General features: G+C 31.3%; 1 protein-coding gene across 3 annotated transcripts; it reads right to left on the bottom strand.

Moving 5' to 3' along the window:
* Positions 1 to 1,594: 1,594 nt before the first annotated feature.
* Sec15 (exocyst complex component Sec15) lies at positions 1,595 to 14,901 on the bottom strand. Of its 3 annotated transcripts, none has more exons than XM_074143807.1 (19): positions 14,676 to 14,901; positions 13,722 to 13,887; positions 13,410 to 13,594; positions 11,911 to 12,012; positions 11,719 to 11,821; positions 11,558 to 11,642; positions 10,851 to 11,035; positions 10,317 to 10,484; positions 10,160 to 10,231; positions 9,907 to 10,041; positions 8,712 to 8,890; positions 7,838 to 8,029; positions 6,430 to 6,661; positions 6,198 to 6,339; positions 5,930 to 6,116; positions 5,200 to 5,341; positions 4,035 to 4,996; positions 2,033 to 2,165; positions 1,595 to 1,932 (listed from the first exon to the last, which is right to left on the bottom strand). In XM_074143807.1, exons 1-16 carry the CDS (start codon positions 14,765 to 14,767, stop codon positions 5,203 to 5,205), a joined length of 2,364 nt encoding a protein of 787 aa, XP_073999908.1. In that variant the 5' UTR covers positions 14,768 to 14,901; the 3' UTR covers positions 1,595 to 1,932; positions 2,033 to 2,165; positions 4,035 to 4,996; positions 5,200 to 5,202. The 3 variants fall into 3 exon arrangements, with proteins under 3 accessions (XP_073999908.1, XP_073999907.1, XP_073999909.1); XM_074143806.1 differs by lacking the exon at positions 14,676 to 14,901 and adding an exon at positions 14,385 to 14,579; XM_074143808.1 differs by lacking the exon at positions 13,722 to 13,887 and having other exon boundaries at positions 14,676 to 14,855.
* Between the last annotated feature and the right edge of the window lie 7 nt (positions 14,902 to 14,908).

The raw sequence follows: 14,908 nt of genomic DNA, 5'->3' as shown, positions 1-14,908 counted from the left end.
AATGCATTAGTAAAATTTTGCGATTTATACTTAATTCAAATTTAACTAGACAAGATCATGCAGAGTTAAATAATTACATTCTACAAAATACAGTTGACAGAATTGGTAATGACTTACTTCGGTACAGAAAAAAATTAAAAACTTTGAAAATAATAAAACTAAGTAATTCTGTAAAATGAGAATCTGAAAAATAAAATTGAAATTTGGTAAGTGAAAGTCAGTATCAGTAAAATAATACACATTTTAATTATTGAATCTTTATCAATTTTACAATGATCACACAATTACTCTTGCAAAAAACTTGCAACAGAATGTAAAAATTTCTTCCTTTTCTTTTATTTCCCTCTATGTTGAACACAAAATTTATCTCATGCATTTAGCATACTTCATGTGGAAGATAAGTCAACGATTACATCATAAGAAACAGGTGTGACATTTTTAAAAAAGTAATGCCTATTTTTTCAGGCGGACTTAACGTTCAACTACTGATAAGGAGTCATGGACGGTAGCGGGATAGCATATTTTACAGCAAATTTCTTTGATTAACCATTAAAATAAAATCCAAGGCTTAGACCTGGAATCGTACCCAGTACAGACTTCAATACATATTAGCTTTGCGGACCTCGCCGCCTCTAACCATTCGGCTACCGTTGCGCCTCGTGTTGTATATATATATTTAAAAGAATAAAGCAGAGTTAATAGATTTAAATCTTAATGAATTTATAAAAAATAATATTCAATAATAAAAACGTTTTGGATGTGAAATATATGTAACCATCCCCAAATTATACGCAGAATCTACTTGAAGAGATTACTTTTCATTGTAGAACTCGATACTTACCTGTTAAGGAGTAACTTTTGTTGTATCAGCAGGGTTGCTACCTTAAACCACAGGAATTTTTCATATGATTACACGACATTAGTCCTTGATTTGATGGTCCGTAGAATGGACAAATACGTTCTAATTTTGGCAAGCAATTCGAAACTATCTTGTATTAAAAATAAATTTAAATCCCAGTTAAAATTGAAAAACTATGTACAAGGTAAGCTACAAAGTAAAGTTTCATTAAAAAGTTGAAAATAAATTGGTGGCCATACCAACTTGACGGACGCCAAAAGTAACAGTAGTTCCACTTTTTGGAATACTATAAATATTTTTAGGAGGAGGGGGACATTTCTGCTATACAGCGGATAAGCAAAAATTTTTAGTGAGATTTAAGTAACATTTATGTATATTGAAACTTAAGTTTTAGATTAAAGGATATTAAGAGAATGCTATAGTACTGCCTTTGCTAAAACAAAATGTGCCAGAACACCTGACCACACATAACCATTAGAATTTTTTTAGGACCTACCCAGTAACTGGCTGTTATATTTAAAGGTTTAGTGTAATTGATGCTTGCGTTTTCTTATATTATACTTGGGCTAAGTTACAGCTTGTAATATGCTATTAATAGACCAGATAATACAGATCCACTTCACTAGTTATTAGAGTTCTTATATTCAAAATTCTTATATTTGTCACAAATCCACTGATATGGATAGACTGCAACAAAATGCTCAAAAACTAGTAATCTTTCACAATCAAACGAGGTTGAATTAATAATGTGTTTTTATTAACATCAATAATACAGATCTCTATAAATGAAAAAATTTATATTGCATTTTTGGCGATTTTCATTAGGATTTTGATAAATTTGAACATCCTCAATAGTGGAAAAAACTCTACAAGTAGAACTAGTGGAAAAATTGTCAACTATTAAAGACTTCAATTTTTATTGATTCTAATATGTTAAGTATTAAAAATGAACCAGAGAGTTTGGAAGAAAGTGTAACTCAAGCAGCCTTCCGAGACATTTAGTGCAACCCTTTTTAACATTTTGTCCAATACACTGGCATTACTTCAGCAATAACAGAAAGTGCCAGACAATCCTATAAATAACAAACCTGATATATAAATCTTTGCAACAAAGTAAATATTTTATGGATATATTTTTCAATTAATAATTAGTCAGTCAAAGCATTAAAAAACCTTTTAAAAAATTCCTATAATGGGGACAATAATATTGATGTTGACAGCAGTTCAAATGTTGAATTTACATTCAGTGTAGAAAATACTATGATGTCTAGATGTCAATATTGTGGCTTGTATTGCGCAGTACATGCTAAAACAAATACAAAAATTACTATATTTCAATTAGTTCAACAAATATTTATTGCTAATAGAGAAAACAGTTCTCAGTTTGAATTCATGAAAAATTCTGTAAGGTCTACCTACTGGCATTTCTTTTGCAAGAATCATGGCAAATCGCTATACTAAGATTTCATTTAGTAGTGAACTAGCTTAATAAGTAAAAAAAAAAAAAAATAAGGAGTCCACAAGATGTCTAGCTCAATAACAAGACCATTCGTGTTTTTTTATACACGTAACTACTTTGTCTTTAGTGTTCTTAGGCATTCATCATATTTGAATGTTTATTTGGTATTCTAAATTATTAAAAAGTAAAAATTTTTTTTTTTGAAAATTGAAGTCACGAACACAAAGTACACAAGAGGAACTAAGATTATATATGAGGATAGATATGTAAGTTTTTTCTAGCCCAATTGGGCTAGTGAAAAATTACATATTTATCCTCCCTAAGTAATATTATCAATATTATTCTTTAAAATGGTCAAGCCAAATGTGACATATACAATATTAGAAAGTAAAAAAAAAAACTTACAATTTTACAAGTATTATGATTTTATATAGTTAGCTTCTATGTAATGATAAAGTACGACGAGCAAAAATAGGGAAACTCCTAAAAAATTGGCAAATATCATAAGCTGAATGTCGGTGATCATTTTATTGTGAACACTATCTGTAATATTAAAAATGAAAAATGGGTTCTGTTAATTTCACTCCAAGATTAAATTAAACCTCAAATACGTGGACGTAGTACGTACGTACGTCAACACTATCAACACTCAACAGTCAACATAGAAGTTAACCTTAACTTGGGCCAACAGCTTACCAATGCCAAGAGTAAATGAATATTTAAGGATGTCATAAAGTTAGATACTTAAATAGAAATTGTCATTACTATTATGCAGACGACGATATTTAAAAAAAAAAAGTACCCTCCTCACCAACAATGAATTAAAAAAAAATACAAGATGATTATCTTTATTTTAATAGCTAATGGCAGTAAAAAAAATATCTGGGAATTTTCTGTTGATGAACTAAGAAAAACGAGGAAAACTGTAAAAGTCTTTTCAGAAAATGCGTGACTTCAGATCTCTCCACTTTCTCCAATTCCGCACTTCAATGAAACACTTATTTTCGATAACAGGTGATAGTCCGTACATTACTCAAAATGACACTTAAAAATAAAAATTACTCAAGAACGAAATGAGAGTATTAAGTTTAATGAATTTAAAGCAAATTTTAGTAACTAGCAAATCCATTCCAGAAAGTGGTTCTTTCGGATAAGTAATTTTGATCGATGATGTAAAACGTACGGTCGAAAAATATAATCTTTTAAAACAAAAGAGGATTAAAAAAAAGAGAAAAATGAGATTGGTCGATTAAAGCATTTTTGTAATAACAACAAACTTTTTAGTCATAAAATAAACATAGAAAACACTACAAAGAATTGAATTTTCAAAGCCCAAGGCAACTTATACATCTTAAAATACTATCTCTTTAACAAAAACTTGCAGCATCTAGCTAGTAAGGGTAATTATACTTTTTTTTTTTTATAATATAAGAAAAATTATAGGATTTTTTTATAGGATGTATTTAGCATGTGCTTACAGTTAGAATGGCCACTATCCAAATACTCGGTTTATGACAGGTTAGTCTGATTGGAAGAAGTTCTCAAGTGCAGCGGGATGTGGTTTGCGTTATTTATGGTTAACTTTAATTTTTGTAGAAGTATATTATCTTTCTTTGACTGTTTGCCATCATGGCAAATTTACGAAATCTGTTCTAATTAGAAATATCCGATATGAGGCCTCCTAAATATAAATAAATAAATATAAACAGATTTTACCAGTTGTTGTGTTCATGTGTATGTCTGAGTAGAGGGTTGCCTGCAGCATAACAAAAAAAACATCGCGGAAAATTTAAGTTTGATATCTGGATAAGGTGCTACTATCAGACTCTACTATAATCTTTAAGGTAAAAATCAGTCAACATTAAGTGCCACTTAACTTAGTAGATTTTTCACTTTTTTGAGATTTTTTCAATAGGCTCATATGACTTTTTTAAAAGTGTTCATTAAAAAATAAAGTACAAAAAAGTAATTCATACGTATTACAAAGAAAAAAACAAAGCATGAACTCCAATTTATCTGCAAATAAGGACCGCCAAACACTTTCTAAACCAAGCTAGGCATTCAAATTTGATACATTATTATCTAATGAATCACCAACTTTGTAACCTACCAATTCAATCAATCTTTATGTAATCATTTCGTTGGAGTATATACCTTATAAATAATTGAATCGCCTGCAGAAAAATTTTGAGAGAACTGGACACTGAGGGATGTTTACCCCGTTGTCCAGAAGTTAACTCGCTTCGCTCGAAAAGCCAACACCTGTACTCGAGTCTGAAGAGCAAATTTTCTTTACTTGTACAATTAATAACTTTTTTTCAATAAAGATTAAATTAATAAATATATTACATGGAGGGGATTCTCATCTAGTGATTAACAACAACTATAAACAATAATTTATTATTTTAAACAAATGTAGTGTGTTGGAATAATGATTTTTAAAGATTAATTAAATGTATAAAAGTATTTTTTAACAATATAATTAAAAATAAACAAATTTTGAACGATTAATACTAAAATTAATTAAACTGAAACTTGCTCTCTATTGCTGATATCACTAACAAACATGTACCACGCTTTCGGTTGACTCCTTTTACGCTAAAACGAATATTAGCACATCCATAAATAACTGAGGATTCAAAATTAAATTGCAGGAAAATTTTGTTGATGCTGCGGCACTGCGAAATAAAGAACAATTGTGATTCAAATCAAATAACTACTTTTCGAATTATTACTAAATTGTTATTATTACTAATTTCTTTAAAGGTTTAACTAAATTCAGATGTTTGTAGGAATATAATTGGTTCTTGACCTGGCAAAGGGTGTACAATGTGACGCCAAATTCCTTCCATATTACAACTAATTGGAACAATTAACCTACCTTCTAAGTCAATTGGTGCTGTTGTTGGGCAGTGGCTGCCAGCTGTCTTAATTGTTTCAAAACAGTTTCTAACAGTTTCTTTTTATCTCTTTCACTTTTCTTCAAAACAGAAAAAACAGTCTTCTTGTCAGCTTCTCTTATTCTAACAATAATTACGTAAATATGAAAGAGTTTTTACGAATGACAACAAACAAGAAAAAGGTTACTATTTGTGGGGGACAAAAACCTCCTTCGAATGGATAGCCTTGAAAATAAAAATAGTACATAAAATATGGTCAAGACATAAAACACTAGGTACTTTTATTTTATGTCCAGTTTAGTATGGTGTATTTAGTAATCGTTATACTGTTCATATATGTACCTAGTATAGATTTCAAAAAATAAAAGAATAAGATTAAATTGAAATTGGAAATAATCTTCTCATTGGGTTAATGAATCAGATACCAAATAAAAAAAGAACTTTATAATACATGTATTGTGAGGGAAAAATATTTTATTCTTTCGAAATTTGCAGTTTGGCCCCCGGGAGGTTAAGGACACTAACTCAAGGGTTGACTATGGCAGTGTGTTCTTTGGCATTTATTATTTAGAGCTTGCCATATAGAAGTACTTTGGTACTGACACCTTTGTAAAGGTATAAGATATTACTTTACAAAGCTGGTGTGCAACATTGTAACTATCTAAAAAACAGGGCGGTAAGTTACAAATAATAGTTAAGAGGTATGTATACTTTTCCAAGAGAATGATGGCCGTGTTTGGTGATACTTGTTGATACTTGCTGTTGTCTTGGCCGTAATCATGGAAGTAAGTAGACCAATCCCAGGATAAAAACAAGTCTAACAATTGTCTTAGGTCTGTAAAGTACTGCAACAGTACTCCTTCCTCCAGTCCTTCCACAGGCTCGGAAGCAGCAAATTCTATTTAATAAAATAGAAAATTAGTTTTAGCTACAAATGATAAAACAGCTAAAGAGAAAACTTCACGATTGGGTTACTAACGTTCACACTGCAATGTATCTAAATTCAACTGATGTATGGCTCCCATAGATATTTGTTTAACATCATTGTTAGTAATCATTCCCATCAAAGATTTTGCAATATGTTCACAAGCAGATTTACAGGCTACTTGAGCTACTTCACTCTACAAGTCAAATAGTATAATGCTTTTATTAGGTAAAAATGTAGAAAATTTAATTCTTGGATAGCTTGGAAAAAAAAAATTATGGCTTACGGGTAAATTGGTGAATGAAGTAAAAGTACTGTTGAGGAAGGCTATTAGATCAGAAACAAAAGTAGAAGCATGTCCTTGGGGCTCTACTAGCAGCCAATCATAACTTTCCAACTCAATGAACTCGTCCAGTTTCTGTTTCAGTTTGTCACAAATTTGTTTCTCGGCATCGTCTCTGGCCACGCCGAACAGATGTCCTTGACCTCGAGAACCTAGTTGACCTTCTTTAGGCGATCTAGAAACAATTATTGGGAAATTTTTTCAGGATTGTAATTTTTGCTAAACGCATAGCATTATAACATTAGATCTTAGCCTTATCACAAAATATAGATGGTGCGGTGGAGAATGCTGAAAATGAGGACCATTTGTAGGCAAGCGATGAACTCAGGAAACCTTTGTAGCATTTTTGAAGTTTGAATGTTATTGCATACTATTTAGCGTATGCCAATCTACTGAACCGTACCTTTAACTTTGTGATCACAGAATAACCAAAAGAGCCTCCTTCGGAAGTAAACTTCTTTTATTTATAATTGTTAACGGAGTATTCTGACCGATTAAAAAGATTATTTTTCCAATGCTGAGGGTAAGTCCACTCACCCTATAGCACTCCTAGAAGATTAAACAACTCTCATTGGTTCTCTAAGGAATTCCTTGGATCAGAAAGAGAGCCGGTAGGAAGTGTAACAATAATATTACATTAACTAATTTCGACAGGAGGACGCAATCAAAAAGGCGCCAACAAATGCCTCCTCGTCATTTTTTCTTTATTTGGACTTATAAATGACCTAAAAGCTCTCTACGAAACCTCTCTGATCAAATGCCCGCTGGTTTCTCGCAGAAGGCAATTATTATCACATATAAACCACAATGGTTTCAACGTGCAAATGTAGTGGGGTATCTACCAGGCACGTCGGACTAGAAAGTAATGCAAATCTAGCGGATTCCCTGGTCAAAAGAGGTGCGAATGAGGAGCAATGTCTAGTTGAAGCTAATCTCAGCACCCGCGAGCGATGTAGGGCTCTAGAAGTGAGAAAATTATAGCACCAACTTGCTGAGCGGCTACTGCCTCCTATTGTAACTACAGCTATCTGCAATACAACCAGCCACGACTGCTTATAAGCCCATTCTGCTAGAATTGGACGAATGATGTGCGTGAAACTTGAGATTAGCACGTTTCTAAATGATGTTAGAACTCTGCAGGTCCTTCTAAATCAGCAATGCAGCCAGCATACACTGGCGAAAAAGACTTACTTGCCACATGATGAGTGACAAAAATTGACAAATTAAAGCGTGCCCTTATTCACTGAGCTAAGAGCCCTACTCTAAATATTAAGAGTTGAATGTACTAAAAGGAAAAGATAAAAAGGTTCATAGAATATCAAAAATTATTTGGAAAAAGAAATATTCTTACCCTGTTATGTTAGAGACAAATTCTTCAAGATAGACAGTTGCATCTTCAAGATATCTGGTGTCAATTATTATCTGAATCACCTGCATAAGTCCCAAACCTGGTTTGCGGAAAACAGATGAAAGGCAACCAGTAAAAGTTCTTGTCAATAAAAGGTTCGTAGACTTTCTTATCATGTCATCAACTTCTCCTTGGCTGAAATTCAATATTTCATCAAACACTGCACATTTCAAAATGAGATTTTCCTCTAAAGTCTTTAAGCGAAGTGATAGTACAGAAATTACGAAATTTTGTCCTACATCTTTGGCTACTGTTTAGAGATTCATAGCAAGCTAATATCCAAAAAAATGTGTCTATTATTTTTTTGTTTAGCATATACTGGATTATTCACAGAATTTACGTTATAAAAAAAAAAAAAAAACAATAAATAAATAAAATAAATATGACCGCGCTATTTCCAATTAATTCAACAATATGATGCTCTAAAAACGATTTGCCACTTAAAAGATATCCAATCTATGAGAAATTGGCTTTGAATGTCTATTTTAGTCTTTCAATAACCTAAAAAAAAATCTTCTAATGAAAACAACATTATTTTTTAATGATTTTTTTTTAAATCCATATCCTTGAAAGCCGCAATATTTCTAAAACTACCAACAAAATTATAAATTCCACATTTCAAGACTAACAAAAAAAATAGAAATCATTATCTTTATTTCCAGCTCATGCACACTGGCGTTCACCAATAATTTTCTGCTGATAATTGGAACACGGAAGGAAATTTAGTTTTGCAGGCATCTTAATTAAAATGCCGTATAACTCTAACATCAATTTTTAAGATTTATCTTTATTATATAAAGTTGAGAGCACTCATTACCTCAGATTCAGATCCTCAGAGAATTTCAAACAAGCGTAAATATATTCCTTCACTTGTTGATATATATTTGGAACAAATGGGGAGAATGGGAACTTCTTAGGAAATAAAGCCGCTTCTAGCGCATCATCTTGAAATGGAAACGTTGATAGAACTTGATCAAACTCCTTTTGTGTTTCTACCTAGAAACAATCTTGTTGATTAATAAAAACCTTGTAGCCGGAAGGAGAGTAAAACAAGTAAGGACTTCTAAATGAAAGATCTTCTAGAGAACCACAACCGCCCTTTAAAATGACCGAAATATTATATTTTACACATTCGAAACATTTTCTCTCCATTCATTTCTAATATTTCAATTGCGTTTTCTGAATCCTCACCATAAAGATCAGAGTAATTTGAACAATTTGTAGGGACAAAAAGGTCGTGGCTTAAGAATACTACCTCCAAGGAACATCTAAGAACAGTCTTAATAAAAGTAAATAAGAGTTTGAGAAAGTTGAAAAAAAAAAAAAAAATTGCAGAAAAATTATACTGGTAAATATAAACAAATATTTATAAAATATGTTGATATTAACCTATTACTTACTTAATTTAATGTCAAAAGATGAATTCAAACAATTTAATCGAAATATGCAGCTCACTTTCATTCTTAATTTATTTTCTACCATTAATAGTGATCATATTTACAATTTTAGTGCAGCAGCAGAAAGCCTTCTTCAAATATTGTCAATCGGCAATAATTTATTAGTGTGTTTAAATAATTAATTCTTGAGTTACTTATAGTCAAAATTGTAAAATAGTCAAAATATTTTCTCTTATGAATATCTGCTTTAATACACTTTCATAAAACGGAGGTACATATTTCGTATAATCATCATAAATAAAGGGAATGTTAAAAGTGTCTTTACTTTGTTTAACCGTCATCCAAGATGATCACTTCTTCGATCTACTGTTTACACAGTTTGCTTGTTATTTACTTTCCGTGATGAAAGTCAGAAGCAAACCGTCTTAAACTGCCTTTAAGCTTAAGGCAATGATGGCGAATCAAATACAGCCGGCTGCATCAAGTAAACTTGTATCTGCATAGCAATGCTACAGTCCCCACATATTATCGCGATGCTATATTTAAGAACACAATACTTATTTCTATACAAAATTCCATGTTCTAGTGAATCTCAGGTTTGTTGAATTAAAGTACCTCGATAGGAAGGAAACTCTCTTCATCGAGAATTTCTCTGAATACGCCAACCCATCTCTGCATCAACACTTCATTGTAGTGATCCCGTATTTCATGGAGAACTTCAAATATTTGGTTTACAGAATATCCATAGTTCTGTAAATGGAGTAAAAAACATAGTATAAGAATATTGAAAGATAACAGTATAATAGTATAATCTTGTATAAGTATAGTATAATAAAAAATAAAAAAAATCTGAAATGATTAATGTTACCCTCAAAGAAGTTACAAACAGCATGATAAGATCCTTGATTTTAAGCATGAGCGTGGCATCAGTGCAGTAAGCCTGAAAGAAATCAATATATACATTTAAATAGACCATCAGAGAATAAAGAACTCTCAGATCTATCAGAATGCAACTTATCACTCACGGAATGAGTTCGCAGGGCATTCACTATCTTTCCAATGGCAAACGCCCACAATTCGTCCAGGTAAGTACGATCCACTAATCCATTTCCAGTATTTAGAATATGATCTTCCACAACAAAGAATCCGAGCAAATTGTGCATATATGTTCTGTATCCTTCAATGGATTCATGCTGGGGGCAACATTTGCATGTATATGTTCTTGTAAAAGCAGTTTTTCGCTACACTTTCCTTAATATTAAAGCAAGCGCTTAAAATAATTGAATATAAATATGTATGTAAAATTTAAAATAGTTAAGCGAAAATGTCACTTAACTGATTAATCTTTTTTTTTGTTTTTTCGCCATTTTTTGTTTTTGGTAAAAAATACTAATTTTTTTTTACATAATTTTCAGTGATTAGAAAGCCATGAGAGTGTTTCTCACATCAATTTTTCATTATTCAATTTATCCACTCATTATTACAAGAATGAATTCTTTTTTCAATATATGTATATGTATGATATATATGTACATAATGTTCAAGGAATAAAATAGTACCATGTTTGTAGGAGGTTGTAGAACAAGCTTGGCCTGTTGTCGTCTTTGTTTTCTGTAGTAAGACTCAAAGTCTGCTCTGGAACCTAGCACAGTATAGATGTGCAGACATCTATATACTGGTGAGAAATCTATCATGTCTTGAGCACTTAGATCTTCTTCATCTAAATCTTCCTTATCAATTTCCCCTAAAAATTGGCTTTGATTAAAAGTGTTGGCAGTAGGCGTACATGCCTTAAATAAAATAATAGAGACGAGAATGAACTAACGAATCAGTAGGAAATGTTATCTCAGATATGAAAACATTATAAATACATAAAACACAAACATTACAATTAACAAAATAACAGCTCCCTGATATTCGTGTGATTCCCAGATTTATAATTTTTTTTAAGGGATAAGTAATAACAGCATTTGCTTCCGATCTGTTCACATCAACTAATTATTTGTGATTTTTTTTATTTTTTAATCTGTAAAAAATAATTTTTTGCTGGAAGATAAAGGAGGGAAAAAGTAATTTAAAAGAAAAAATTAAAATTAAAATTAAAAAAAAGAAAACACGAAATCCTTTTGTAGAAAAATACCAAAATATTGATAAAGTAAATTAATAAAAATTAAATCATTATGTCCATATTTTCTCGTTTTTTAAACAGTCACAACTAGTGTTATAAACTTTAAATTGCTATCGAAAAAATAGTAACGTGGATTACCTGTAAAAGGATTTGGAGGAGGAGGTGCGTGGCGCTTCTTCTTTCTTCTGATGAGTTCAGGGTCGATAACTAACTGCTCCGAGGTCTGCAACAACACCCAACGAACAGAGGAGAGTTGATTAATTTTTTATCCGCGAGAAAATAAAATAAACATAACTTACATGAACCATGGCTGCTTCTCCAATTCTCGGCGAGACTATTCTTATATTTTCTAGAAAATCCTTCAAGTCAGACATTGATGCCTCTTTAATGTTTTCTCTTAACCTAGATTATTGAAGTGTTCAGGGGTTAATTCAATTCAATGTAAAAAAGTAAACAGATTAGACAAATCGTTCTCATATTATTTCACTTACTTTGGTATATTATCTTTCATCTGACGAGAGAACCTATAATTGGCAACTCGAGGAAGGTACAAGTGTTCTAACTGCTCTAGGGTCTTGAGTGCCGGGTAGTATCTAATAGGAAAACGTTTTTAGTGTCTGCCTATTATTAAATGGGAACAGACTTTGATAAACAAATAATACGAAATTCATAAACTTAAAAATTAAAATAAAAATTGGTCAAACTTTTTACAATTAAAAAAATATATCATTATACTAGTAAATAATTCCTACTGTTAACATTTAAAAATTTAGGTTCGAAGATGACAAGTAGAGATACATTTTGAAAAATGAATATTTATGGAAGATTCAATTATTTCGAAATTACTTCTCTCTCACCAAACTCTAAAGGGAAGGCGGTGTCATATTATTGTTTTGTCCTTGGCTACTTTTCGTTTAATGGCGATTACTACGTTTTATTGGAATTAAGCATTACAAAGTTTACACTTTCAACTATTAGAGTTATATACAAATACAATTAGAAAATCCTTGACTAGACCTCCTTAAATAGAATTTTTGCTAGCACGTCTCTAAATACTTCTAGGACTTCTTTTGTAGATTAAGAAATTAAGAAAAAAGTAGAATTATGATCTTTCTTAAATTATGACTTATGTTTTCTATTAATTAGTTTCCATCATCATTAGTGTAGTGATCATTATAATCTATAACAAATGTCGAATTTAATATATTAATTGTTGTGCACAAATTTGTGAAACGTGGATATTAGAGTGTTTGATGACCCGTATTGATAGTACTCAATCAAAGCAGCCTATTCAAAAATTTGAAAAACAAACAAAGATTCTTCTATAAGTGGTAACGTACAATAGAAACAAGGATCTAGAACACTATATTGAATTAGTTCATAAGGAATTGAAAGTTTGTTATAAACTAGATGAACTAAATGACCAGTTGGGGACTGAAGAATTGTTTAATGATACCAACATGATTTTTACTATTAATAAATAAATAGACTCGCTGAAATTATACAACATTTAAACAATGGTACAACTAGCGATTCCCCGTCCTAAACTTTACTGAGGGCACAATTTAGATTGAGTAAGATGGATATCTTCCTTCTCTTTGCCGAATATTTTTTGACTTCGAAGTCAAAAACTGTTCTACTTAATCTAATCAAAAGTACTGATAGCACATTGTAATGTGTATTCAGCTCATAGAGGAACCATACTGGCAAGGAAGGAGTATGAGAAAGAGTAGAAGGCTAATCCAAGTTTTAACACCTCTATAGGCCAACTATTCTGAACAGTCTTTCAGGTGGAGCCAACCTAATATTTCTTTGTGTAGCTGAAAAAAAAAAAAAAACGAAAGAAATTTTATTGCAGAGTCGCCATCTTCTTGGACGCCTGGAAAGCCCTACAGGCTAATAAATCTAATGAAGTCTGCTGAAATCTGAAAATAAAGACTTTGCAGGAATCCCGACGAGTATATTTCTCTCATAAAAATTTAAAATTTACCTTTTCTCATCCATTTGTTTCTGTAGTTTGCCATAGGTAGTAAGTACAGGCAGGCAGACCGTCAAACTATGAATTGCCGCTGCAATATTACTCTCTACCTTGCGCGCTTTGACCAACTCTTCACTTTTTGAAATTATTCTTTTTGCCGAACTTTGTAAAGATGTATTTAGTTCGACTATTTCACTCTGAAATTAAAATTTTTTATAAAGTCGATTTATTTTTCCAAACTTAGAATGTCAACATGAGGAATACGAAAGTACGTCTTTCACAAACTTTATCAATGTAACAAATATTTTCTTAAGAGTCATTTACATTAAGTTTTTGGGCTTGTGATCTGACTTGCAGAAGTTCTCTAATCGAATCAATGAATCCTTGATAATGATAATTGCATAGCCTTTCGATCTCGCGGTCATGAGCTTTAATTCTGGCGTCCAGCTGTTCCATGAATTTAGCGGCTTCATCACCATCGTATATTGCCCTTTGGGAATAAAAACAAATCACTAAAAATAAATAACAGCTAATGATTTGCTATGAGTAAGACTCAACTAGAATAATACCCTAATTCTAGCACCAGGAGATTATGGAAAAGTATTAGGATGTGTTTATGATACAAGACTGTGGCCACCAAGTTAGTTGAGTGCCCCTTTTGAAAGAAAGATATGACATGTTCCTGCTTAGAGATTTTTTTAATTTTTAATACTTTAGATCAGAGTTTAGTAGGTAAAGTTACAAGTATTAATGAATGTCAGAAAGCCTGTTTGAAGAATAACAATTTAAAGAAACTACCTTGAAATATCCTGTACAACCAAACAATATGTATAAAATACTCGGTATATAAAAAAGCATTCACAGAATACAATAAAATGCTACGAAAATTAATATCTTTATTACTCAAAACTTGGCAGTGCGTTTATATGCATAGTAAATTGCTGTTTCCCAGTAAATAGAATGATGAAGTTTCAAGGCTTTAATTACCTGATAACTAGACTTATACTGGTTAAGTCGGTCGATTCAAGTTCATTAATGAAATGTTCATGTTTGGTTTGAATAGCGAAACACTTCTGTGAATCTAACGTAACTGATCTTTTCATTCTGGTTATAAATATTTATTGCAAATTTAAACTTTTTATATCAAGGAGTAGGTTACTTTGGTTCTAGCCTGCACATTTCTTAAATCAATAAATTAAGTACTTGCGTACAATCTAGCTGTTTCAAAGGTTAGCTAACAGTAATTTATTTATAAAGAAATAGATTTTTAAAAAGTACCGAAAAGTTGGGCCCCAATAGTCATCTGAGCCTTCAATTTCTTGGAAAAAAGCGTCATAATTTGGAGTTTTTGATTCGGATATGTTTTCCATCTCCCTCTTCAATGTGAATTTCCTTAATCGTCTGCAATAATAAAATAAAAATCATTAATACCACGCTAATTCACAATGCAATTTCACCAAAAAATTGTAACCGTAAAATAACTTATCTCCATATTCATTATCGATAAAAAA

This window comes from Rhodnius prolixus, unplaced genomic scaffold (assembly GCF_049639745.1).
Source record: "Rhodnius prolixus isolate KJV_2025 unplaced genomic scaffold, Rpr scaffold_18, whole genome shotgun sequence".
NCBI classification, from domain to species: domain Eukaryota; kingdom Metazoa; phylum Arthropoda; class Insecta; order Hemiptera; family Reduviidae; genus Rhodnius; species Rhodnius prolixus.
Note: the sequence above shows the minus strand (reverse complement) of the source record. Positions and strands in the feature narration are given on the sequence as shown.